Source organism: Haliotis asinina, chromosome 6 (genome assembly GCF_037392515.1).
Source record: "Haliotis asinina isolate JCU_RB_2024 chromosome 6, JCU_Hal_asi_v2, whole genome shotgun sequence".
NCBI lineage: Eukaryota > Metazoa > Mollusca > Gastropoda > Lepetellida > Haliotidae > Haliotis > Haliotis asinina.
Window position 1 is genome coordinate 52,391,667 of NC_090285.1, and position 27,435 is coordinate 52,419,101.

The 27,435-nt window shown below is 39.5% G+C and overlaps 1 protein-coding gene and 2 pseudogenes across 1 annotated transcript; 1 reads left to right on the plus strand and 2 right to left on the minus strand.

Moving 5' to 3' along the window:
• Positions 1 to 4,140: 4,140 nt before the first annotated feature.
• On the minus strand, positions 4,141 to 9,356 carry LOC137286234 (sialate O-acetylesterase-like). The gene is made up of 9 exons (XM_067817963.1): positions 9,278 to 9,356; positions 8,724 to 9,055; positions 8,125 to 8,269; positions 7,815 to 7,977; positions 7,570 to 7,655; positions 6,561 to 6,691; positions 5,938 to 6,095; positions 4,795 to 4,987; positions 4,141 to 4,523 (listed from the first exon to the last, which is right to left on the minus strand). The coding sequence occupies exons 1-9, from the start codon at positions 9,327 to 9,329 to the stop codon at positions 4,272 to 4,274; spliced, it is 1,512 nt and encodes a 503-aa protein (XP_067674064.1). The 5' UTR covers positions 9,330 to 9,356; the 3' UTR covers positions 4,141 to 4,271.
• A 2,519-nt stretch (positions 9,357 to 11,875) lies between these two features.
• Positions 11,876 to 18,047, minus strand: LOC137287947 (uncharacterized; annotated as a pseudogene).
• Positions 18,048 to 20,344: 2,297 nt separating this feature from the next.
• On the plus strand, positions 20,345 to 26,959 carry LOC137287948 (uncharacterized; annotated as a pseudogene).
• Positions 26,960 to 27,435: the final 476 nt, after the last annotated feature.

The following is a 27,435-nucleotide window of genomic DNA, read 5'->3' on the forward strand; positions in this document are numbered from 1 at the left end:
AGCAGCAAGGGTCAACACGTGATTGCGCCAGGTCAGGTCCACCCCGTGTGGCCACGCCCGCTCAGGACAGGTTTATTGACATCTTTGACATGTGCGGAACAAGTTCACGGCACAGCAGCCTCCACCACATGAGCAGTTCCAGGAATCAGAACAATTTCTGATCAGACTGTGAGGAACCGCTTACGTGAGGTTGGTATTCGTTCCAGAAAACCTTTACGAGGACCTGTCCTTACACGTTAACGTCGGCAACAACACAGACAGTGGTGTCGCGAACATCTCCCATCCATTGCAGCTGTTATCTTCAGTGATGAGTCACGTTACATGGTGCGACGTCCCGGCGGAAGAGCACGTGTATATCGACGTCGTAACGAACGCTAAGCTGCAAATTGTGCACAGAAAGTGGACAGATTTGGTGGTGGTACTGTCATGGTTTGGGCTATCATCTCATACAGTGACAGGACATATCTCATTCAGGTCCAGGGCAATTTGACAGCTCGACGTTACGGTGATGAAATCATCAGGCCTCATGTCCTTCCTTTTATCAACTGCCAGAAAGTCATTTCCAGCATGATAACGCTCAATCGCATACAGCACGAATGACCAGGGATTTGATTTCCTTGCCCGGAACAACGTCCAGGTTCTTGATTGGCCCTCACGAGCACCGGATCCTAACTTTTTTGAATATTTGAGCGTGACCCTCAGCCACAGACGTTGCCTGCTGTCTGTGGCCTTTTGTGAAGAGTACCAACTCATTCCCAGGCCCTTCATCCGGAATCTGGTCTAGTCTGTGGGACGCCGATGCCAAGCAACCACTGATGCCAATGGTGGCTACACAAGTTACTAACTGCTCTGCGACCTTGACCTTGGAACACTTGTCATCTGTGACGCACAGTTTTTGTAGCATTGGTCCGTTAAATTTCATTCAGGTTTTCTTCAGGACTGCCCTGTATTACTGAACATTAAGTGTATAAATTGATAACAATTTTCAGCTATGCGTTTCCTTCTTCTTCTTTTTTTTTGAGTAGTTTATATGACTGATCAAACTGGTCAGGTAAACTGATGGTGCTGTTTCATGTGTCCTATAAAAGAAAAGAAAATATTATCATCTCTTTCACAGATTTGCAAGGGTTGTGGTAAAATGGCCAGGAACAAGTCATGATCCATTCATGATGATCACCACCATGCTTTGGACAGTCGAAGATGTAGAAACTCCTGGTGGCTAGCTCTTGGGATACTGGCCATTTTCGGGTGCATTGAAATTTCTACAACTTACAGTGCTAACTTGTCCTAATTGCCGCGTGTTTTAAGTTGTTATAAAGTCGGTCAAATAGAACAGACCGTTTTTAAAGAAAAGAGAAATGCACACGTAAAACACGTCCGCACACTATATATGTGCCTCTCAAACCATATCCTGTTCATTACTTTCTTGATAACGGTGCTAAATCATACACTGGATCGTCGCTCTGGCTGTAAAAAAAAGTTCTTCATCTATGTATTGTAACCGATCCTCGCTGCTCAAACTTCTACATGATTCTGAAAAGACGTTAACACCTTTACTAACTGTGGATGTATAATTATTTTTAGCGTTCCTTTTTTCAATTATTTTACAATTGGATTAGTTTCATCGAAGTATCGTTCAGCTGAACATTGATTTTATTCCCAGAACTTATAACTAACCTCCATGCCATTCAGGTTTTGTCTTTTTGAAATTAGAGAAAGGTGTCATAGAATCAAGAGAGGTTTTTTAGCTATACTATAGGTATTTTTGGGTATCATAACCATATTGTAATGGTGAAGTTTATTAATCATTAAGATGTAAACTGCAATGGTGTTATTATCAGTTTATTACCCATTTTATATGTCAAAGAATTTTTTTCAGTGACTTATCCAGTTGATCATGTATCTTTCTAAACACAGCAAATACAGATGCTTTGGAAACTGTTTGGTTGATTGTGTCTCATACAACAACATTCATCAATTTTCCAAATACGTAACAACGCATTGTAAATACGCAAGCATAGGGCAGATAATGCTGCATGAGCACCGTTCTACGGAATGGGATACGATTGCATTGCATGTGTCAGCCAGTCTGACCATCCGATTTCGTTATAGTAAGTCGCCTCTTACGACAAGCAAGGGTTGTTGAAGACGAGTTCTAACCCATCCGGATCTTTCCTGGTGTTTGGATACAAATGAAAATCCTCCTTGAATGCGTTGATAATGCCAACCTAAAGGTTAATTGTATGACTTTTCACTTAATTATCCTTGTTTTAAAAAATAATACAATTAATTGATGTTTTGTTAGAAGTATTTATTGTGATGTTTAACACAAGGTATGGCACAGTAATTTAGTGGAAGAAATCAGTAACAGTAATCTTTAGTGGTTGTGCCTTGAAAGGTGCTTGACGTGACGTACAAGAACTGCATAAGTGAGTTCCATACTATTTAAAACATTTTAGTCTCTGCTCTGTTGTATTTGGAGCCAAGTTGTTTGTCGGAAATGTTCAGCTAAATGTTCCAGGATATTGCCAGCAGCCCCAGTCATGGTGTAAATCATACTGGGATAGCAAGCCGGAAGGATGTTCCTTAAATCCCCATGGTAAGAGTATATTATCCTTACTGTCATTGTAGGTGACATATAGTTATGATGTTGTATTATGAATACCTGCATGTTGTGGTTCATACTAGATTTATATTAATGTAATCTATGCGAGCATAACAAACATTATTTGCCTGCTGTGATTGAAACATATTTTATACAGTGAAGAAAAGGATTGGCCACAATGAAACTTAATGAAAACATTTGATTTAAATCAAATATGCATGAACTAGGGAACATATATACACATGAGAGGTCTTAACTTTGAGAATATGAAGAACAGAAGGATCCTTTATTTAGATTGATGTAATCATGAACACATTTGAAGATAATCAGATTTTCTTCAGTTGAGAGGTATGCATTGCCATATGGAATAAGACATATATAAATATCCTTTTTGGAACATATTACCTTGTATGTAAACTATTTAGCTTAGGTACACGAGATGCAAATAATTTAATATTTCCTTGAAATGATGAAATGGAGTTTTTTTTCCAGCTGAAGGTGGATTGTTCCAGGCTTTTATAGTTAACAGACTGAATGAAGATGGTGAATATATTTTAGTCGTGCATTGGGCACAGTATAACTTTCAGCAATACGTAAGTTATATTCAGTCCTATTTGCATTATTTCCTTTTTCAGAATGATTTGTACAGCTTGATCTATCATCTGGCCATCATATATGATTGTGGCTGGACAGATTCTGTAGGTTATCAATCTATATAAATGGTAATAATAATAATAATATAGAGAGAGGTCTAGGCTAACTACTCCCTGGCACTCTGCCCCCCGGACAAACGCTACAATATCTCTTCCAAGTGGAAAGTACAAAGTAAAATAGTAGTTTGACAGGAAGGCTTGAATAGAATTTATGATGTATTCATTCCCAAAGATGACATTACTTGAATATGATTGTATATTGCATGCTTCCAGCATCGCCGTCTACTTCTACTCAGATGTTCAGTTTTCTTCAGAAGGATAATTGTATGTCCGAAGCCACAGCTTCAATTGCCGTACACCTCTCAGATCATGCCCACACAAGTGGCACGAGCTACAGATTGCATATTCAAACCGCCTGTCCCTTTGACAACTCTTCGGGAACTCGGCAATGCTCTTATGGAAGAGAGGGACAGTCTGACATTAATAGGGAGCATAAAATGGTAACGTCGGTAGCAGTATGCGATTGCATCACGTCAATAACGGCAAGTTATCGAGAATTCTTTTCATGGCAATCGCTTTGTTTCTGTCCGTTGCAGTTTTCGTCAGATACCTTCATTTTAATGGGTGATCTGACACATTATCGGTTACATGGTTGCTTGTTTGCATAGTTAGCAGCATGGGAAATACTGATATTCGTTAAATTATCTTCAAATGCCCATGTCTACGTTAATGTGTGCAATTTGACAAATTATAGACTTGAGTGATAGCCGATTGTTACACTTAGTAGAGGTGCCTTTAGCGTTCATTAGTTCATTTGTGTCAACTATTCTGTTTTCCACCTGATGTTATTGATCATAACACACGTAGCCACAAAAACAAAAATTCGAGTGTTATCAGATTTATTAACCAACAATTACTTTTAATGGCAAGCATGGGTTGTTGAAGACCTATTCTATCCCGGATCTCATAACACATGTACGTACTACAGCAAAAGCCGATTCTCATTAGATTTATTAACCAACAATTACTCCAGCTTCGAAATTGTCAGTATGAATAAATGGGGGAGCCGGAAGTGACGTGTACTTCCCATATATGGCACACTTCTTGTAATCACAGGGACTTTCTCTCCAGGCATATCGCAAACCAACGACGTTGTGAGTGCATGCTGTGGAAGAGAGGACAACTTCATTGTCCTGGTGGGATTGGATCGGTGCAGCCACCCAGTTATCGTGAGCACCACACGTTGTAGCAGTTGAGCAACACACCTATTTGGAAAAAATCAAAATCGGTCATGAATAGCTCGTTATTGTACGAGCAATTCACATCTAGGAACGAGATGTTGAGTATGTTTGTCGGAACAGCACTTTGTCTACCTTGAACACTTCTTACCTTACAGCTGTTATCGAAAATTATAAACCTCGAGCTCTGGTCTTGGTATTGCAGACAGATGTTACAATGCGACACATTTGAAAATCTTGACATGACTTGTTAGATCGAAAATGATGCTTATTGTAGTAATTTTTAAAATGCAGCTACCTCAAAACCATTGTTGGTCTCGACCATTATGGGTCCATAGTTGTAGATAAGGTTGATTGTGTGGTGAGCTTTGTTGTTTGTCACAGTCTTGGGAAACGGGCCCTGGTACTTCACTCCTGGTTCCTTGTAGGCTACTGCTCGTGCGGCCAGAACCAGTCGCCTGGCAACGTCCTGTTTATACCGTGGATGGATGCTGAATGCATAAAGCTTAAAACTACTATATGGTTAATCAGAAACAATGTATTCTAAAGTTTAAATCTCAACCCATGAAAAATGTAGTTATGGTACACCTCATTGCGTTAGGAATACGCATTATCCACAATACGTACATTACGCATGTTCATTTCATAATTTACCAACTAATTATTCTGTAAAAGTGGCATTGTTTTTTAGAACATACAATAATTACAAGTTCTGAAAGTATTGTAACTACACTATCCCCAAAATAGAAACGCATAGGCGATTTGTATTCTTAAAAGCTATTAATTGCCGATTGTGTAACAAACGATCATCAAAATATGTAACAAAAGCATGATAGCATGATTTTACACAATTGCGCAAGAAAACAAAAGTCGATTTTACCTGAATATGTTGATTTTGATGAGATTTCTAACAAGGATTAGAAAGGCATCTCCACAACGCAACGGAAATCACCTTCCAGTTGGAATTGTGCAGAAAAGAGCATTCACTGTCTGGCAATAAAAATCCAGATTACTTTCAGAAACTGGCATGCGTTTTGAAGGATTTTCAAAGTCATACCACAACGTCACGTCCTAAACATCGCCATTGAAAGAATGCATGCTGGAGATTTCTCGTCTGTGCGTTCCTTTCGGGGGATAGTATATATCAATCTTGATGACAAAAGTAATCCACCAAACGTTGTGTTATCAAAATTCCATTTCAGTAGTTAGCTGATATTTTTCGCATAACAGGATATCTTTCAAAACATTTGACACATGTAACATGGAGGGCAAGATCACTCGATCACTCTTCAAAATAGTCCTGCAACATTAACATTACATAGGTAATTTTGTTTTTGTTCCCCAAACACTGACAAATGACTAGGTGATCCAGTTCAAATTATTCTCCACTTGCTAACCCGTCAGGGACGCTAAATCGGACGTTCAAACCATTGTTGTCTACCTTCCGTATGGTGAATTGTAGTCAGGAAGGTCCATAGCTACCGCCATGAAAACGTTCTGCAAATCCTGATTTGGAACGGTGCCATGTCTACCTGTCTGGGCCCACCTTAATCCAGGCATGGCACCCACAGATGTATTACTCTTATGATAACCAGAGAGCTGGAAAAAAACAACAAAAAACCCGCAAGCCGTTTCATACATATTACAGTCATGGAATATTATATATTGTATATTGTATATTGTATATTGTATATTGTATATTGGTACACTTCCTCTATGTACGTTTCTCTTCATGTATCTGTCCAGTGAATGGAATATGTCGGTATTTTTCTGTTTACTTAACAGAGCATAAGCTTAAGTTGAGCTATGTTATATATTTTTTGTTTGATATTTAATGCCGCATCCATCGATTTTCCAGCTGTATTGCTGCGGTATCTAAGTAATCGAGTCTCGACATGAATTTCACGTGGCGAACATCATGAGAAACGATTAAGCATTTCATGATGAAACACTGATTGTACACGCGCGACGAATATAAACCCTTGTATCCTTGTACCATACGTGTGACTTATTGAGGGATATAGTCATAACACTGAAACGACATAGCATTATTTTTAATTTCACCTGGACAAACCCAAATGGGAAGGAAGCACTTGTCTGGTCCAGTGAGGCCTGATGAAACTTCTGTCGCCAGTCGCTGATCATTGCCTGCAAGTGACACGAATACTGACGATAATATCCAGCGTTGGACTCACCTGGAAGACAACGTACGGCCACTTCACTTGTCAACATGACCATCGTTATTACAACATGCAACACATATCTTTCAATCTTATATATCTAACATCTTCCCAAAATGCGTAACTGCGGAAAATCCAAACAACTATTATTTATAAGCTGCTTTAACAAAAAAAAAAAAAACTTCAGCGAAATCACGTTCGTTGTCCTGTTGTCTGTTATGTGGTGGTTAAATAAAAATGCCTTTTCTTCAGAAATTCACTCCAAGGATTAATATTGTTCATAATATTCAGAATGGAACTAAAATTGCACCATCTTCCATTATGATGCCTCGAAAATAGTGTGTCGTACTCCTTAGAAACGTCCAAAACCATTCAGCTAAGGTGAGTTATGAGCAAACAACTTCGATCACTGCTGTTTGGGAGATACTTGAATGGCACTGGCCCCATAAAATATTACCACATCACTCCTTTCGCCAGATATGAACTCTGATCAGACCACGCATGAGTGAGTGAGTGGGTTCAGGTTTACGCCACACTCAGCAATCAACAGCTCAGAGTGTCGATCTGCGCAATTGTGAACCTATGATATGTTTCAACCATGTCAGAGAGCCTGACCACCCGGTCCTGTTAGTCGCTTCTTACAAGCATAGTCACCCTTTATGGCAAGCATCGGTTGCTGAAGGCCTATTCTATCCCAGATCTTAACGGATCAGACCAGGCATGACATGCGCGTAGATTAGTTTGCCACTGCCATGCTCTTACTGGGAGAAATGTTCTTACAGCAACAAAGTCTGTTAGATAACGTGTGCACCTATGATGTCGCTTCCAGATAGATAGTATGAAAATTAATCAATCGAATGCAACGTTTATTGGTGGTTGTTGGGTCGGTGTACCTTGATACCAGATGGTCCCATAGATGGTAAGGCCAAGGAGAGGCTTGATCATTGCATTCCAGAGAATAGAAGATGCATTTGGATATCTGTATAACAAATTACCAAACAGGTTAATAGGAACATAAAAGAAACTCCCACAAAATTACATTACCTTTTCTAAATGTGCACATTCAGTACTTAAAGATTGATGAGCAGTACTTCTCAAAGTAAGTATTAGCAAAGCAATTGCAGCAATACAATTTTACCGTTTCGTAACATGGGAACAAGTTGCCAGGGCATCAGGAGAGGACCAGACTTCGATACGCGTTCCTCCCCAACAGGAATCGATCAAACCAATGGGATACTTTCTGTCATTATAGAGATACTCGCCGTAGAACCAGCACACAGCGGAGAAAGTGTTGACAGCAACTGTGTAGGATAATTGATTCTTCTGTTATTCGTATCTTGCAGAGAGTATTAATATAACAGTGTAACATATAAAGTGATGGAAGATACAGGCCCATAGTGTATGACGTACATTTGATATCTTTCAAAGCATTTGAACTGGTCGAATACCTTTTGTTGGTTGTGTCCAATTTGTTTCTGTTCCATTTTCCGGCAGTTCTGAAAGGGGTGAGGTCGACTGAACGTTTCGTACGCGCATGATCCTGATGTCTGTATACTTCAGTGATGCTTCTAATTCAGCTGTTGCATTCATTACCTATGATGGATAGAGTTAGTTTAGTTTTATGCCGCTTTTCGTATTACGTCTGAGGACAACGTTACAAGAACTGATTCCTCATAAAGGGCAATGTTTTCAGCATTTCTTTGTTTAGATGCATGTTAGTAAAACGGATAAGGCTACAACTTTTAACATCCCTGTCATTAAAATCAGGCATGAACTGATTCTTTCCCAGAGGACGATTTTGCCAGCCAGGTTTGGTAAGCTTTTCTAAAACTGTTTCATTTTTGGTCTGATGAAAGTAAGTGACTCTCATGCTTTGATCAGTCATAAAGGTCTGACTCAAAATGCGAAGCACTGCAACCCCTAACTGTCGACATTGCCAGATAAACTCGGTAAAAAAGGTTCGGGTGAGTAAGGATTAGAGACATTAAGGACATGAATGACTCTTTTTGATAATCGAAACTCTACGTGTCTGGTTACAAGGACTTACGTGCCCAGCTGGAAACTCCATATTACTTTGTCCTCCACACAGCCATACATCTCCGAAAAGGACGTCCTTGATCGTCACTGTTCCCTCACTTGACTTGGCAGATACGGTGAAAGGGCCCTTGTCTGTCATAGCCGGAAGTTTCACCTTCCACATGCCGTGTCCTGAAGCATCTTTTGTGACTACACCTGTGACCGAGCCGTGTCCAGCGATGGCTACTGTGACAGTGTCTCCAAGTTTTGTGGCATGTCCCCAGATGACAGCCTGTTGAGGGCCTCTCTGTAGAACCATATGGTCCTGGTAGTAGGAGGCAAACTTCAGGGCGCCATCGGACCCTACTTGTACAAATATGGGACATCGCAACTGCATTAGAACAGTCCTTTGGATACGAAACATTAATATCATATATAACGTGTGTGCTTTGAATTGTTTTGCCGATTGCCAAACATATTTCCTGTGATAGGGTGAATAAAATAACCTTACTGCATTTACAAGGCATTAAAAAGGATGTTAGGAAAAAAAAAACATCACATGAACAAAACTAAATGTGTCATTACCAGCCACGAGGAGAATTACAAGGACAACCTGCAGCATATTTAACGAAGGCATTGTTTCATAATGTCTGTGACAAGCCTGTTATACGAGGTCACTCGTGTGAAAAGCCAGCTGTAGATTTTGCTGATTGGACAAATTTGAAATCCGAGATTACGTATCGAGGTACATGCGTCCTGAATACAATGCGAAGCCTATTTTAAAGAGTTTTTCGACTTAGATAAAGATATATGTAACATGGTATGACCTTATCACAGGATTGGTGTGTTCTAGTTAAGACAACAACTTCAAAGCCTACCATAGCTTTCTGCAATGTTGTTTTTGTGAGGAAAGAGTACCTTAGCTTATGTTTTCTTACTTGTGGTGATAAGTACTGATCACTTTAACGGAGCTACCTTAAATACGACTTTTGGGATAAAATATTAAAGCAAGTACCAGTAATTCTACTGCTTTGTTCATACTAGTGAGACCAGTATAGGTCCGGGGTAGAATATTCCTTCAGCAACCCATGCTTTCCATGAAAAGCGAGTATGCCTGTCGTAAGAGGCGACTAACGGGATCGGGTGGTCAGGCTAGCTGACTTGGCATCACCAATGCTTTGGGGTGAATGGTGCAATTTTCAGGGCAGTTTCTTCAAAGGCAATCTTGTATATTTCTGTCAGTAGTGGTGATAGAGGAGATCCCATTGGTAATCCATGGATCTGTTGGTAGAGCTGGCCATTCCAGTTGAAATATGAAGTCTCGAAGCATTTACTTACGAGATCGACGATGATCATTCGAAGCCTGTACATCAATTAATAGAAACCTGTATATCTTGTTACCCATTGTTATCTGTCTACTGTTATGTGTATATATATATTGCACCCCTTTAGTTTTACCCTCACTTCACCTGAAGAAGAGACTAGGAACTGTCTCGAAACGTTGTGACCTTGTATAATAAAGAAGTTGAATCATAAAGCATTTTAGTCTCATCATAAGAGTTGCACGTGTCAGGTAAAAATTTAAATTCTATAAAATCAGCCATCACCTAACTCAGTTTAATAACCAAATACATAACTATGAAGGAATGTTAGTCTGCCTTCATTGGATATGACATTTAATCTTTCAGCGATAACTTGGTCTCATTCTGAGAGCCACTTAGCGTCATTTGAGTCATTTTAAGAATTAAGAAACATATTTAGTACATCGTATAATTAAACGACTGGTCAAAATGAATAAACATAATTGATGGCGTTGTGTCATGTTTCCTACAAAATTAAACTACAAAATTATCATCACTTTCACAGGTCTGCAAGGTTTAAGGCAAATGGCCAGGATCATGTCATGATGCAACCGTGTTGAGCATAACCTTGCATGAGCATCGATCAACGCAACTGGGATACGGTGACATGTGTAAACGGAAGGATGTTTTCAACATATCTTCACACTTGCAGAAAATGCTTCGAAGTGACAATGGTGTAAATAATTGGCAAACAATTTTGGCAGCACAAAGAGCAGAAATTGCACTTTTTGAGGACAGTCATCTAACGAAAGCATATTTTTCACAAGCTCTTATGTCAAAAAGACTAAAGCTGAGAGTTCTTACAAGAGTGGGCTTGGACTTTTTTTTTAATTTCAACCCATGCAGGGTATAAGCTTAAAAATCGGATGTAACCCCGAAATATGGAGACGGTATGTAACGTGACTAGCTATTCGGTGCAAACAGTCACTGTAACACGTTAAAATAAGGAAGAAAAAACAAAACAAAACAAACTAAAAAACAAACAAAAAAACTTCACAAAAAACAAACAAATAAAAACAAAAACGTACTCCAACATCCAATCCATGTTTTCCACATGCCCTACCAAAGTCAATGAGAAGAGTGTGATTTACAACGTGCCCAGTGCAAAGATTAACTTGGAAGTGGAAGTCCAGGTAACTCTGAGGCAACGGGTCATGAAGAAAACATAAGGCAGTTATTCACGAAGTTCGTTTATTAAACACTCAAAGTTGGAGCCATATAATGTCCTCACTTATATCTACGGTTCAGATACAGTTGCACTGAGCGGTATCAGTGTCTCCCCTGCATACTTTGGACGTGGTGTCGACCTTGGCGACGGCGTACGACATGTACTGTTGGTAGGCGTCGGGGATGATGTAAACTCACACTGGAATAGAAGTGTTGCCGGAAACATATCTGAAAACTACATATGTACAGGTTGTTCAGCTTGACCTGAGCTACTCTACAAATGCATGACGCGGAAGGTCATATGGTAGAAACGGCTGGTCGAGGTAACTTCATCAAATAGGGGAGCAGATAATGTTGTTATTGTTGGTTCGTGCATACATGAAGTCGTTACAGAGCTTGTCCCGCAAAACTACTCTTCTGAAAAAAGAACCAATCATTTCATGTTTTAACTGAATAGTTTTTACAGTAAAAAGCTATCTAGTTTGGTTTACTAACAACGTAAAGTCAGTTACTTTCAGAATCCGACTCACTGATGCTCGCTGCCTAAAATACGAAACATCTATAGCTAATTGTTTAAAGGAAGTTTAACTAAACATTTTTCAGCCCAGCCAGTTGTGACACGGTCGCACAATGCATTAGCATTCACATGATCAGGTCAAGCTGAACAACCTGTGGGGATCAATAAGATCCGAATTTCCACGGAGCTTAAGAGATCCATGTTCCGATAATCTACAGTGACATTTACTGGCCTGGAAAAGTAAAGAGACAACACTGAATGGATTCACAAGGATGTTCTTCGAAGAAATAACCCCTCCAATAATCTCTGTCCACCATGTTAAGTTTCTTTTACACAGTATTTCTATGATATATATTGGAACGGGAACATGAGTGAAATCTATTCTTAACGTAGGCTATATTATAGGCAATATATGAGTACCCACCTTTTGTGATAGACTCTATTGCATGATCTTATCGAGGAAACCTCAAATGATGTGAACATTTCCTAGCATATGAGAGTGGCAACATTTTGTGTCCCACTGCTGCATTTTGTGTGCATGTAATATGGGTGATATTGGATTATTCATCATCTGAGACACACTATTTCGCAGAAACGTGTTTTTGAGAGGTCATGGTCGTATCCACCTTGTTTGATACCCTGTAGTATTATAGAGAGCAGATATAGATACCAACCTTGTGGCATACAGCATTCCGCACGATGTGTACGTTATAGCAGAAGATGTGAAAGTGACGTCAACGGACACACTGAGATCAAAAGGCTCCGGAAATGACGGGAGTCCACCCTTTTTTTGAACGTAGCTACTCAACCCTAGATCGCAAACATGTTGTTACATTTAAATGATATAAATTCAGCACATTTGTAATATGCGTGTCCTACTTCCCTGTAATCACGCTAAGGCATACCAAGTGTGATAGAATGAGAGCTCGGAAGAACTTATATTGGTAATATCGCATCCACATATAAGGGGTCTGTCGAAGGTATAATTTGTCTATTCGCAGTCGACAGATCCAGACTGTCATGCATGTGGGTAAGAATAATACTTTGGTACTGATCATGAGGAATGTGTGTAAGGATAACACGTTGGTACTGATCATGAGGGATGTATGTAAGAATAACGCTTTGGTACTGATCATGAGGGATGTATGTAAGAAAAACACTTTGGTACTGATCATGAGGGATGTATGTAAGAATAACACTTTGGTACTGATCATGAGGAATGTATGTAAGAAAAACACTTTGGTACTGATCATGAGGGATGTATGTAAGAATAACACTTTGGTACTGATCATGAGGAATGTATGTAAGAAAAACACTTTGGTACTGATCATGAGGAATGTGTGTAAGGATAACACGTTGGTACTGATCATGAGGGATGTATGTAAGAATAACACTTTGGTACTGATCATGAGGAATGTGTGTAAGGATAACACGTTGGTACTGATCATGAGGGATGTGTGTAAGAAAAACACTTTGGTACTGATCATGAGGGATGTATGTAAGAATAACACTTTGGTACTGATCATGAGGGATGTGTGTAAGAAGAACACTTTGGTACTGATCATGAGGGCAGGCACTCTGCTGTTGGAGAGATATGGCTACGGCAATGTTATGATTGCATCAGTTATTGGGGGAATATATTAAGAAATGTGTTTCTGTCATACCACGTATGATTAAACGCTTGCTGCAGCTAATGCCAGTAATGTTGACCCACTTTATGAAAAAATATCTCATTAGCTCGTCAGTACGACATCTCGATGTAGAATATATCTCCATTATGGAACATAAAATGCTGGCCATTTCCTGCTTCACATTGATATAAGAATGTGTATCGAAACGTCACAGTCACGAAATGAAGAAGCTGTTATCCATAAACCCCGTCAGAATAGAACGTCCCATCTTCTGAAATGCCACTTAAAGACTTAACATCAGTAATATCACTCATCCAAAACAATTTAACAAACAGCAAATATTTAGGTAATACTTTTAACGCTTTGCACTGATTATGACCAGGCTCTTCACTATTTACAGATATATGCTTGCACAACTTACACTGCCCATAATAGACTGGACATCTGTTCAGAAAATTGACAGACCGGATGAAGGCGGCAGTGTATTCATCTGTAGAAGTCAGAACCACGCTCATGCCATAAGACCTGGCTGCAACGACGAACAAGATGTTTAGCCTAATAGCTTTTAAATTAAGAAACGCAAGGCTTTTGCACAATGGACTTGGCATGTTTCTGTCTCGTAGAATTGTCCAAAACAGCGCATTGTCAGTTTTTCAATGGTAATTACCATTTAAATTAGGTGTAAATCTGATCTGAGGCTTCTAGATCATCCGTAATATTCCGGAGTATTCTGACACAATGAGTGAGAGAATGTAATTGAACAGAAATATCTGGAAGCTTTTCATATATTCATAAAGGAAGCGCACCCTTAGCATGGTCACCGCACAGTCCAGCAGTTGAGTGAAAAATAACTTTTCACCTAATTAATATAACCTGGGAGAAGCATGCACGCTTTTAAAGCCATCTGGATTTCACCATATCTATCTATTTCTATAATCACTGTTTTATATTTCACGTATTTATACAGTGGCACTGTATTTGTACAGTTCAACTAATTGTACAACAATTGCAATTCTCTAAAAGAAATTTAGCCAAGCCTAATACACAACAGTTGTAAAAACATTCACTGCAGACAACTTTTCGCAGAAATATGTTGACATGATTCCACTGTAAAAGACGTGAATCAAAAGACGTGAAACCGCTCAGGTCGGTAAATAATTATATATTATTTTACTTCAAACAAAACGTTAGCATGTGTTCTCACTGGAGAGTGCCAGCTGTGACACAAGATCCTGAACATGGATTGGGCGTCGGTTATTGGGAACCTGAGATGTGTCCAATGATTTCTTTTGCTTAAACACGACACAAACGTAGGGGTTGTTCCGGTCCAAGGGGTTTCCAGGCCCAGAGTAAGGAAGCATAGTGTGAAACGGAGAACAGAAAGGTTAAATTTGGGTCGTTGATAGTAATCATCGACCTCAGCATTCGACAAGAGGGAATTTGGTGATGTACTCTGGCTTTTCTACATGCGTATTCAAATTATTAGAAGGTTGAAACATTTAGGTACGTTTGAAGTGATGTCATCCCCTTTCAGCATTACGCATGATTTCAAATGAACATTCGATGGATACCTTTCATACCATTTATTATATCTTTCAGGGTCTCGATCAGATCGTAATTTGTGCAGTTGTTAGTGGCTACAAACATTTTGGGCAAGAAGGGAATTTTACTGCGACATATTCGGGTTTCTCTACACATGCAGGCCAAATATTAGAAGTTATGTTTTGTAAAGCGATTTAACGGTTAAAAGGATACGATGGTATTATCATCTTTGAGGGATAAAGCATCGCTTGAGAACGCTTGACGGCTGTCTTTGTCTTCTAGTGCCCCTATCAGGCATTGTGGAGGGACGTCTTTGCAATGTGGGGGCCCGAATCGTTTTAGACAGTGTTAATACATTTTTACAAAGTTAACGTTTGGTCCAATTCACTTGTCAAGACGAGTCATACTGATACCTGTGTTCGGCACTCATACAGTTCATAATGTATGCAGGAAGGTCACTCACATCTCCATTCTGTAGTCTGCCGCCGGGGACGTTGACGTATAACGCATGCATGTAGAACGGGTTGGGGTCAAACATCATAACAGTATAGAGGGCGTTCTCCTCTGTTGGCCACGTCACATCCGACTCCTCGCGGAGGTCATAAGGGGGACAGGAGGTATTTGCGAGAGGATCGATGACGAAATCTTGTGGTCTGTCTAAAGGCACTTGTACTATCATCCCACAACCCTTGTATTTCCCTGGCGTATCAAAGACACTAGTGTACATATGACGATATGCCAAACACTTCCAAAACAAAATGTAAGTTTTGTCAAAGTTTTGTGGCGAGTAATTTATTAAATTAACGATCAATTATGAATCTTTATCTCAGAGGAATAATGTATGGCATCCTGGTTTGCTACATTTTAAAAGAGTATTCTTATAGTTACACATTTAGCACAAGATCAATTATTAGATGTCACAAAACGGTATTTTGGACAAAACCTTCTGTGTTATTTACTAAAACTAGAAGTTAGTTTGGTAATCCAACGTGAATAGAAGACCTCATGGGATATCACAATTCTTTTCCAAAATAATAATTGTTTTTAACTGATAGCATAAATCGAATCAAAATGTCAAAATAAAATAATTAATGAAATTTAAACGAGTGAAATGTATATTACTCAAATCCTAGGCCGCTGGAGTCAGTGGCACCCTCTCCCATGATTCGAGAGATGAGGGATTTTAGGGATGGTGTGGTGTTTCTATACAAGGGGCTCACTTTGCCAGGTGGGCAGTCAGTCTCGTACCTCGTCTAAAACCAGAAGGCTGAGGTACTGGTGTAGAAAGATCTCATTTCGGTCAGACACGGTCCGCCAAGACTGTCGCTGCAGGCATTCTGGGCGTGAACATCTGCAGGTGTACCCACAAATATTATTACTAGTTCAAAGACTTCTGAAACCTCTGAATCTTTCATGTTGTATGCATGAAATATTACTCATTATGAGTGAGAGTTTAAGACAGGTGTTTAATTGAAATATATGAACACTTTATGAGCATTATGTGGTGTTCATTTGCATCCACACGTGATTAAAATCAGTCTAGCTTACATATTGCATTTCCAACTATATGAAGATTATACAGAGGATTATGAATGAACGTTTTGGTTCAGCATACCGTTAGTCAACTGCCAAAGTTAATGATACAGAAAATAGAGTACCACATGTGGGTTAGATGGGTGACTGTGCGCTAGAAATGTGATGCCTGACTCTTCAGTCAGGGATGGGACTAAATCTAACAAAAGTACACGAATTAGTACTTTACTATGAAAGTGAAAACATTATCCAAACGATGCTGATAATGTCACTTGTGTAAACATTATCCTACCGATAATAATGCCACAAGAAGTTGTATTAATTTACCTATCGTGGTAGTAAGTATCATTAATAACGATGGTTACAACGTATTATATCAGTCAAGAGTGTTGAACCCATAAGGTTCCGAGGTAGAATAGGCCTTCAGCAACCCATGTTTGCTACAAAAAGCGACTCAGCTTGTCGTAAGAGGCGACTAACGTGATCGGGGGGTCGGGCTCGTTGACATCACTGACACATGTCATCGGTTCCCAAATGCGCAGAAGGATGCTCATGCTGTTGATCACTGGATTGTCTGGTCCCGATTCGATTATTGTCGATTATTTACAGACCGCCGTCATATACCTGGAATATTGTTGAGTGTGGCGTAAGGCTAAACTCACTGGTGACAACCGCACCCACGATTACAATTGTCATCGAATGGAAAATCTATACTCTTATATCTTCCTCTTGCAATGAAAATAGTAACCGTAGCATTCCAACTCCGGCATTACCAGGCCTAGAAACGTGTCTTTACAATAAGATAAATCACACTTGGACAACAGCTAACGAGACTAGTCTTACATGTCGTGGTCGTCAAAATCAGAACCAGCAAGGTGGATAGAGATGCTATGGTCGTCTCTTGCGTCTCAACGGTCTTTATAGCCTGCCAACCGCCTGATATACAACAGATGTCCCGTCAGTCTAAATAAACAATGATTATGCAAGAGAGCACGCCCATGACAGTCACGACAATTGCTGAAAAAGCTGTGTTTGTTACCTGCACTCCGAGTCTTTGTAGCCTTTTGTTTCTCCCTTGAAACCACCACAGGTGGTTTAAGACCAAATGATGAAATGGAACAGAATTTTGAATTTACATGACATAAAAGAAAACGATTTCTGTCTCTCATGATATGTTAATATGATGAGAATTGTTATCTTAAATGTGAATTCTTTGATTGGCATTCCAGAAGTTGGGTAGATGTACGATGAGGGCTCTTTTTATGGATATAGAGCTTCTTCAGTCTGTATAGGCGACGTTTTGGACATAGATTCTAGTGTCGTTGTCAGGCAAGTGATACATGAGAAGTAATTCTGGGTGATATACATACAAGAGATGTTTGGACAATGGATTAGGGGTGAGACAAATGAGTTATTTATACAGTGGAAGAGATTGACAACACAGATGGTATACAGGATTAAGTACGTGTTGAGGTGATGAAGGATGCAAAACGTAATTGCAGCTTTGTGAACAGAATATATATTGGTTTTGTATTTAGAATAGTTCGGTCCTTACAGATACCATGACACTCGAGACTGTCAATAAGACGAAAGGATAGTTGCATCTTTTTATGATGCCATTGAATACATGATAAAATCATACAAATGTGATCATTGACAAATGAAGACAAAATAAGAACCTCACACATGGATATGTGTGACATCGAAAGACACTGTTCTGTGCTCTAGATTCTTACGTGTACATGTACATCATGACACCACTCGAGAAGGTCCGGGTTAGAATATTGGCCTTCAGTAACCCATGATTCTCGTAAAACTGAAGTCGCTCACTCACATAACGAAACACATGATGGGATTGAAACTATGATGAAAAGTTCAAATAAATATCGTGAAAAAGCATTAGTTATTAAGACGGTCACCGCGATAATGCAAAATGATTTCTGCATAAGGAGTGGTGTCTTATAAATGTTAACTGAATTAGTTTCTTGGATGCAGACTCTTTGCATTCGGTGGCTATTCTGGCAGTGGTTGCGTAATTCAGGGTGATAGGACCGGCAAGAAGTTATCTCTAGAACGTCCAAATTTAGGAACTCCAGAATCAAAATCTTAATCCCTGTCGCGCTTAGTTATGATGCTTTATAATTAATGTTGGAATGTTAACTAAGGAAAGAGGTTAAACATGCTATATATGGCTACATCAAAGACTGTTGAGTCAGACTGAACACATTCACCGATATAATGCGAAAATTCTATGTTGAGATTAATTCGTTTTCACACCAGAAAAACAAAAACAAATATGACTAAGCCCTTGGAAATGGTGATACATAGAGATACGGGGAAAGTTTCAATGCATACATATATTGACGTCCTACTTCATGAGAGCGTTTGCTGAAACATTCAATGGAAGATGTGGAAACCAGCTAAGGTGTATAAACAAAGTATGTAAATGGCTGGGGACATATTTCTTTCTACAATGGTAACGAAAGACACTTCTTTGGCACATATGTTGCTATTTGCTTGTACTCATTTGTTTATTCTAAAACGATAAAGGGTGACAAATTCGACCCCGTTGTCACCAGTGACCACAAGTATTAAGTCTTCCAAGTATGATATCGATAGTGTTATCCCCTTCGTTTCACGGATATATAATGGCACCTCTCTTTAGCAGATTCGAATAATTGCCTCTGGAAAGTGATTTATTTTCTTTAAAGATACGTTACCCTGTATTGGTTCTAATTCTGTTTGATTCCATTTTTAATTGCCCATATATATAGGGAAATAACATCACCTAGATCGTTGTCCACTAATGAAATATTTGAGGTGACACTGATGTATGGTTCCGGTGTATAGATTCAAGTTTCAGTGAGGTTGGAGTGGAGTTGCATAAAACATATAGTTTATAAATCACTCATGTTCGAGAATAAGTAAGAGCTTGGTGTTACTGTACCACCTACACGGATATACGAAGATGTATGGGGTTTCCAAAATCTGTATATAAAAAAGCTTGCAGGAGTTAATAAAGACACGTTTTACCAATACCCCTGAGTATTGTCAAAGTCAAAACCTCCCAAATGAAACAGGCCACTGGACTGATATCGTCAGACAAAATAATTTTTCGGTGCACGAGACTGCTGTGTGTGCCATGAAAATATTTGTCACTTTCATATATTTCAATTAAACACCTGTCTTAAACTCTCAAAGAACTAAAATGTTCAGTAACGAAACAGTCAATGTTACAAAAAACACGAATTATGTAAACCATTCATACGTCATGTTACTAAATAGTCACGTTTTTGTTACTTTGCGCTTGCAACAGCTGTGTTGGATTTCATGGGGATACAAAAGACTATAAAGATTGAACATCAGAATGCATTCTACAAACACAGAAGTTTTTAGCTGGGACGCCTCCAGTCTATCGATCAGTAAGTGGACAATAATTGGCCCGTGACGACCGTCACACCAAGAGACGACAAAGATACCTGCACCCGCCTTCCTGGTTCTGTTGTTGGCGGTAACGTCGTGTAAGTAATATCAGCTATTCTACAAGTCTGATCTGAATTCCATGAATGAGTTGGTTGGGTTTTGATTAACTGAACCCGGGGCGATTCGGGTTAGAAATGGTCTTCAGTAAAACACGTTTGACGTAAGAGGCGGCTAACATGATCGGGTGGTCATGCTCGCCGACTTGGTTGACATATGCCATCGTATCCAGTTGCATAGATCGATGCTCATGGTGTTGATCACTGGGTTGTCTGGTCCAGACTCAATTGCCTATAAACCGCCTTAAGATAAACAACAAACGTACTGAACCAAAAGAATGATGGGACGTCGATGGGAGTTCTGTCTCTCATCGAATATATAACAAATAACAATAAACGTACCTTATGATATAATTTCATGAATGTTGCCTTTCATTACAACGAGTACAGACGCCCACGCTCAAAATGCCTGCAGCGACAGTCTTGACGGAGCGTGTCTGACTGAAATGAGATCTACGCCAGTACCTCAGCCTTCTGGTTTGAGACGAGGTACGAGACTGACTGCCCGCCTGGCAAAGTCAGCTCCTTGTGTAGAAACACCACACCATCACTGAAATCCCTCCTCTCTCGAATTATGGGTGAAAATGCCACCGACACCAGCGGCCTAAGATTCGTCCCCAACGTCACGTACCATATTACTCTTCCAGGTAAGGAGAACCTTCACAATGGCGATGTTTCCCCATTATATTCTACGAATTTATTTAGAAATAGTTCCGAATAACGTCTTTAGGAGAATACAGAAAGAATTCATATGTCAGAATCCGAATCATTTGTTTCAGAAAAGGCTTTGTTAATGCATATTGATATACCTCCTGGTATTCTAGAAGGTATTCCGATGGATTCCGGTTCCATTTGATTCCAAGATTAACTTGACTTAAGATTAAGAGAGGTAACCACAATAAACTAGGAATGTTTGATAGAGGCGGCCGTGTGCCAATATTTGGGGACACAGAGGTCTCAATGATATACTGTCCTTCACACATACATATTTGTGATTTGTCATGATTTCAGCTGATGGATCTGACCGTGAGTTTATATACCTTCTGCCCAATCCCAGCATACACTCATTTGTTTGTGAATCTTCCGAACTGTGATTATTTATCACATAATATATAATGACACGATATATAGACAAGTGATATTTTATTTCTGACTTTTTTACGGTATTTTAGAAAGTGTTTTAAAACATTTTTTCATACATACTGAACGTTTTGACATATCACACTAATTTCGTTTACTAAATAAAATCAATTGGTATCACATGATGATGTGATCATGACAATACCCTTTCAGAGACGTCGCAAATCATTTATTATTGGCAGGCGACACTCACTACTCATCAACTCAGACATGATGTTTCACTTTAACCTTTTTAAAATAAAAATAAATTAATAAACAATCGTTTCGCATATCATCATATATACACAATTGTCTTTGTTAAACACCAGGGAAATACAAGGGTTGTGGGAGGATAGTACAAGTGCCTTTGGACAGACCACAAGATTTCGTCATCGATCCTCTCGCAAATACTGTCTATCCCCCTTATGACCTCCGCGAGGAGCCGGATGTGACGTGGCCAACAGAGGAGAACGCCCTCTATACTGTTATGATGTTTGATCCCAACCCGTTCTACATTCATGCGTCCCAGTCCCAGTCAATGGGCAGACTACAGAATGGAGATGTGAGTGACCTTCCTGCATACATTATGAACTCTATGAGTGCCAAGAAGCGATGCAAATTTTAGTTTGTTGTAAAGTGTCGCGGACAAAACGCCAAACATAAGGTCCAAATCATTACTTTGGTACCAGTATAAAAAAACAAAACATAGGTACCAAATGTCCTTTTTGTAACGGCGACACATTATAGGTAATGAAAGACAAAGGTATATAAGTTTTCCAGCAAGGCAGTAACTGAAACGTACTGAATATATCATGAGAATTAGCACAAGCCGAATAATTCTTCTGGGTTATAAACCTGTACGTATAAATCCCTAGAATGCTCCAGATGAGTTTGAGAAACTCACCTCTGAATTTCACTGAGATTCCCTTGATACACACAGCGATTCCAAAAACCGCTGAAAACGGAAATTTGACATGATCTGTCATCGCATAGTGACAGTAGTATGACTCGATTGAATTCATACAAGATTTGCAGTACTGCTGAAAGAAATACATACTCAAGAAATACAAATGTACAATCGATTCTGCTTTTAGCAGGGATTTCTTGCATATGTTGAAAGGGTTTTCTCGACTATTTCGGTCTGATGGCTAACTTTAAATCTATGACCTGTACCATTTATATTCCTCGTTCTATACTTAGTCTATAATTAATTCCTTTGGACTTGGAAACATCGATGACTACCTATAATGATCTAACCCTTAACGTATACATCGTTCCAGACTATAATTCCTTAGTTTGGTTCTAGAGACCTCGTGAACTGCCTTCAATAGTATAACATTTATGCTTCATGTCCTTCGTTCCAGACTTTACTTCCTTAGTTTGGTCCTAGAGATCCCGTGGACTGCCTTCAATAGTATAACATTTATACTTCATGTCCTTCCAGACTATACTACCTTACGCTGGGCCTGGAAATCCCATGGACCGCAACAACCCTTACCTTTGGCTCGTATTTAAGCAACAGACATCACTTGACCCATCACGGGTACCCAACAGTCGACGTCCAGTCTACGTGCTTGTATCTATATTTAATATACCAGTTGCCTTGAATACACGATACAAACTCATGACACCAACCACACTATCTAGTTCTGTAGTATGTGAATGGGTAAATCTATCCTTTGATGATTTCTAATGTAAAATAGATACAGATATAAGCTGTTGTAGCACACACGTCTCGATATACACTGAAAATCAAATAAACCATCGTGGAATTAAGTATGAGAGGAGTATTTGAACCTATGTTTTTATGATATACGCCACTGAAACGCATCACCGACTTTCATTAGAGATAACTCCTCTCCAATGTATCCCAAGCAAGTTTTGCCGCTGCTGTGCCCACTGGACACTTTCACTGGCGTGATGTTAGGTGAATATGGGTTGCCTGGCAGGACATCGACTAAACAGATTCCTGGTTTGGTGACGTCGCCGAGCGTTTCGGTCACTGACTGATGGTTTGTTGTCAGTGTGGTCACCCAAGCTGTTTGTGTGGCCCTTGCGAATTTGTGTCTTGCAGGAGTTGATGAACAATATCACGGTTGTTGTTATACGGGATCAGCCACTAGGTGGACGGACATCATTGCTGTTGATGGCGCTGTATCGCTGTCTAAGACGTTTTATCAGTCTTACGGTGCAACTGAACCCGTTAGCAATACTTTCCGCACGTTGACCAGCGTATAGACGTCCAGTGGTTGGTCGTTGATCTCTCAGGAACCTAGTCACAGCTGCTGCCATTGTCGTCGGCAATGTATGCCTGAATGCATGCATGAAGCATCTCGATTTCACTGTTGTGTTTATGCGGAACCTTTCCACAAACAAACACATTTCTTAACTCGGTCTTAAACAATACTTTATTGGGCAAAACAAACTATACGATCATGATTCATTGTTTCTTTGATCCGTACTTTTGGTGTATATTAAAATTGATTCAAACATTCCACTACTACTTAAATATCATTTGTAATATTATCATGTTTCCTTTGCCTGTCAGTATAGTTCCTGACGAAGATAATGCTCAGATCATAACAATGTATTTTACATCCAGGGTTGAAAGGTGGGATTTCGTCACTTCCGGGGCCTCTTGATCTCAGTGTATCCGTAGACGCCACCTTCTTGGCTCCTGTCGTAACCTATAAGTCGTGCGGGATGCTATATGATCAAAGGTTGGTACCATGGAACCCTTCAATAACCCAGAAGTGATTCACAAAAGGTGGACACTCTCATGACCTCATATACACAATCGTATGTCACAAAAGGTGGACACTCTCATGACGTCACTCTGACACATTTAGCCCAGTAATACCGTAACTATATACACAATCGTATTTCACAAAAGGTGGACACTCTCATGACCTCACTCTGACATATTTAGTCCAGTAATACCGTAACTATATACACAATCGTATGCCTTTTCTCACTCTGACACATTTAGTCCAGTAATACCGTAACTATATACACAATCGTATATATGTTAGGGAGATATGCAAATTTTGACATTTTAAATAGTGATGTATGTATTCATTGACACTTTGATAAAGTATCAATCATAAAAATTCCAATATTCCTAAGTTATTCTGTCAGGTATATGTACACAATCGTAAGTCACGAAAGGTGGGTATGGCCGTGTCCCTAAAATGTTTAAATGCAAGTTTATATTCATGTCTCCGCTACAATATATTTTATGGCAAATAGTGCATCAGAAAATGTTGGTACTTTCAAGGCCTCGCCATAACGTCAACCTCGTGCTGAATATTCTATTGCCAAAATGGGTACTCTTCAATTTGCTTTTACTGACAAAAGATACATTACAGGATCTAACTGGAGGTTGATCGCCTCATGTCCCCGCTATATCCTGAAAAAATATTTCATCACAGCAGAAGGGTTCTCTCAGTTCCCGCCCTTAACATATGTCATGCAGTATTGTATTTATAAGGTGGTATTTTAGAGGCATTATGTTTTTAATGACGTATTCTTGAGGTCATGTGTGTTCAGGGACGGGCGTTCTGATAAATCAGAATCCATGCTGAATATGACATGTTCTTCTGGATAAGAGGTATACCTCGGTATATCTTAATGAAGTGAGAGAGTGAGTTAATATCTATTGTCGGCAATATTATAGTCATGTCGTGACGGGAACATATTTGACGTTGAAATGGAATATATGTATATTATAAAAACCTACTGTCTACTAAGGACAGTAAAACAACTAGAATATCACAAGTCGAATTGAAACAGGCGTGGAAAATTAAAAATAATAGCACTATTTGGACAAACCAGTATAACAACAGACTACAGATCCCCAACAACAGAATGTAGATCACCATACTAGGGACCAAGGGGACATACGGTACCTTTGTTACCTGCATGGACCCAAAAATTGGATTTACACCATCCCTTCAGCTACTGGCGATTGTAAGATATATTAGCCAAAGTTAAAATAGCAAGAATGCTACGTTTCAAGCCCCCTTGAGAGTACAGCGACTATTGTATGCTACCATGTTTAAAATACAATTTATATGTACAAAACATATTCAGGATTTATCTAAAAATTCTATATTCTTTAAAAAATAAATCAGTTATTAAATGATGATGAACATTATAAAAATGATCTTTGACAGTTTTCACATTGAAATATATCTCCCTTGTGCAATCGTAAAGGAACGGAGGTTGCCGAAAATGAATTACTGTGTTCCAGTCCAGTGAACGTCACTGTAGATTATAGGAATATGGATCTGCTGAGCTCCGTGGAGACTCGAAACTCCCCGCAAGTCAAACTGGTCCCCTTGCAGATTGGAGATCAGCTCCCTTCAGGTGAGTAAACTACCCCGACTACCAATTCGTGGATGGTGAGAGCATGTTCTTAAACTTTCTAAAGGCGATGTCCGAAAAAATCTGACAAACATCGGTGCAAAGAAATTACACCCAAACTCCTGGACTTGAGAAATAGTTCTAAAACGAAATGAAAACATTAAAAGATAAAACAGCTTCTGAAACAGGGGAAACTCGAGGTTAAGAAAATCAACTAAAATATTCGTATCACCATTGAATTAATCATTTCCTCCAGAACTTGTTCTAAGTAAAACCTTTTGGATGATTGTTCTAAATAAAGTCAGAATAAAATAGTTTAAGGTAGTGCTTTTGTTGTTGTTAGACAAGAAGTACACCCTGATGATGCTGGACCTGACCCCTGAACTGGGGAAGAACAAACAAAACTCCATTATCCACTGGATGGTCGTCAACATTCGGGGAGCTGACATCACTTCCGGTGACGAGGTCTATGACTGGCAAATGCCCATGACAACAAGGTTAAATCAGCTCTTCCTGTTCGCTTGGTTCGAGCAGACGAAACGTGTCAGCTCCAACAGGGCGAGGACTTACGTTGGATCCAACTATCCTTCTTTTCAACTGTCTTTCTTTTCTCAAATCCAGGTACGATAAAATATACAATGCGTGTTATTTAGTGCATATTCCATAAAACGTGTTCCATGTGTGTCCTCTAAACAATATATTCATGCTTGAAATATTCAGTATTGGAATATTGTTGTCTATGGCTTTAAACATCAGTCACTAAATTCCTCATCTGAGTTACCCTACCCTACTGCCATTAGTATCACTCAATTTCCAATTTCCGATGAGCGGAAGAATCACGTATATGCTGTTGCGATTAAGAAAGTTATGAGGAACCAACGGCCATGATGTATTTCAAGTACATCACTTTTGTTACTCTCCACTGAAACTCGTTAAAAATGGTATTATCTTTCCGTTTTAAGAGCGTTTAGGTAGTCAAACCTTAAGGCCATTACTCGGAGGGTCCAGTTCTATTCCCCGTGTGAAGCCAATTTTGGTAAAGGGCGAATGTTTCAAATGAATTCCAGTATTCCAGAATTCACTAACAATTTACAAAGGTATAGTGGTGATTAGTATTACAACAAAACAGGTCTTATTTCGAGAAATCTTCGAGACTAGTTACATGAATTGAAACGATAGTCTGAAGTCTACAGAATTACTAATATTTGTCCTACGCTGAAGAGGCATCTTACTGTGAAGATACGAATGATGTTCGTTGAACCTTATTTCCCCTTATACCACGCAATGGCATTAGCATCTGCTGTATGAACAGGTGCAAGTTTCGGGCTGGCGACTTCATCAGTGACAACAGACTCTCCCTCCTTGGTCTAAGACATCTCAAAGTCATCACCGACGCCTATCAACAGTACATGTCGTACGCTGTCGCCAAGGTCAACACCAAGTTTCAAGTGTGCAGGGGAGGCAGTGATACTGCTCGGAGGTGTCGCGGTTAAATGCTGCTCACGTTCTGTGAAGTTATAGTTGAACAATGGATATACTTGTGGGCCTGTGTATCTTAACTTTGAGTGTATCATAAACGAAATTCCTGAGTCCTTATGTTATGTTTTCAAACGACTTTCTCACCCACCAGGTATCCCTGACCCATTGGCTCAGAGTGACTTAGACGTCCATTATCCATATTCCCCGCTGAAGTGAGGGATCATTGCACTGGAATTGGTGTAGTTCAGATAATTTTAAATTAACTGACGAATGTCGTCGTGCTAAGATCGCTCTCATGTACGGGCACGTGGAGGACTAGTTCACCATGATCCAGTGCTCAGATGGCCAAATCGATAAGTGAAGTTTCCGCTGCATGTGGATCTGATAAATGTCATGTTACTTTGACTAAACTGACGGGGTATATTCCTTACACGTTCATGTTTTGATTTTCTTTTGGATTACAAAACAAAACATGGTTAATCTGTAAATG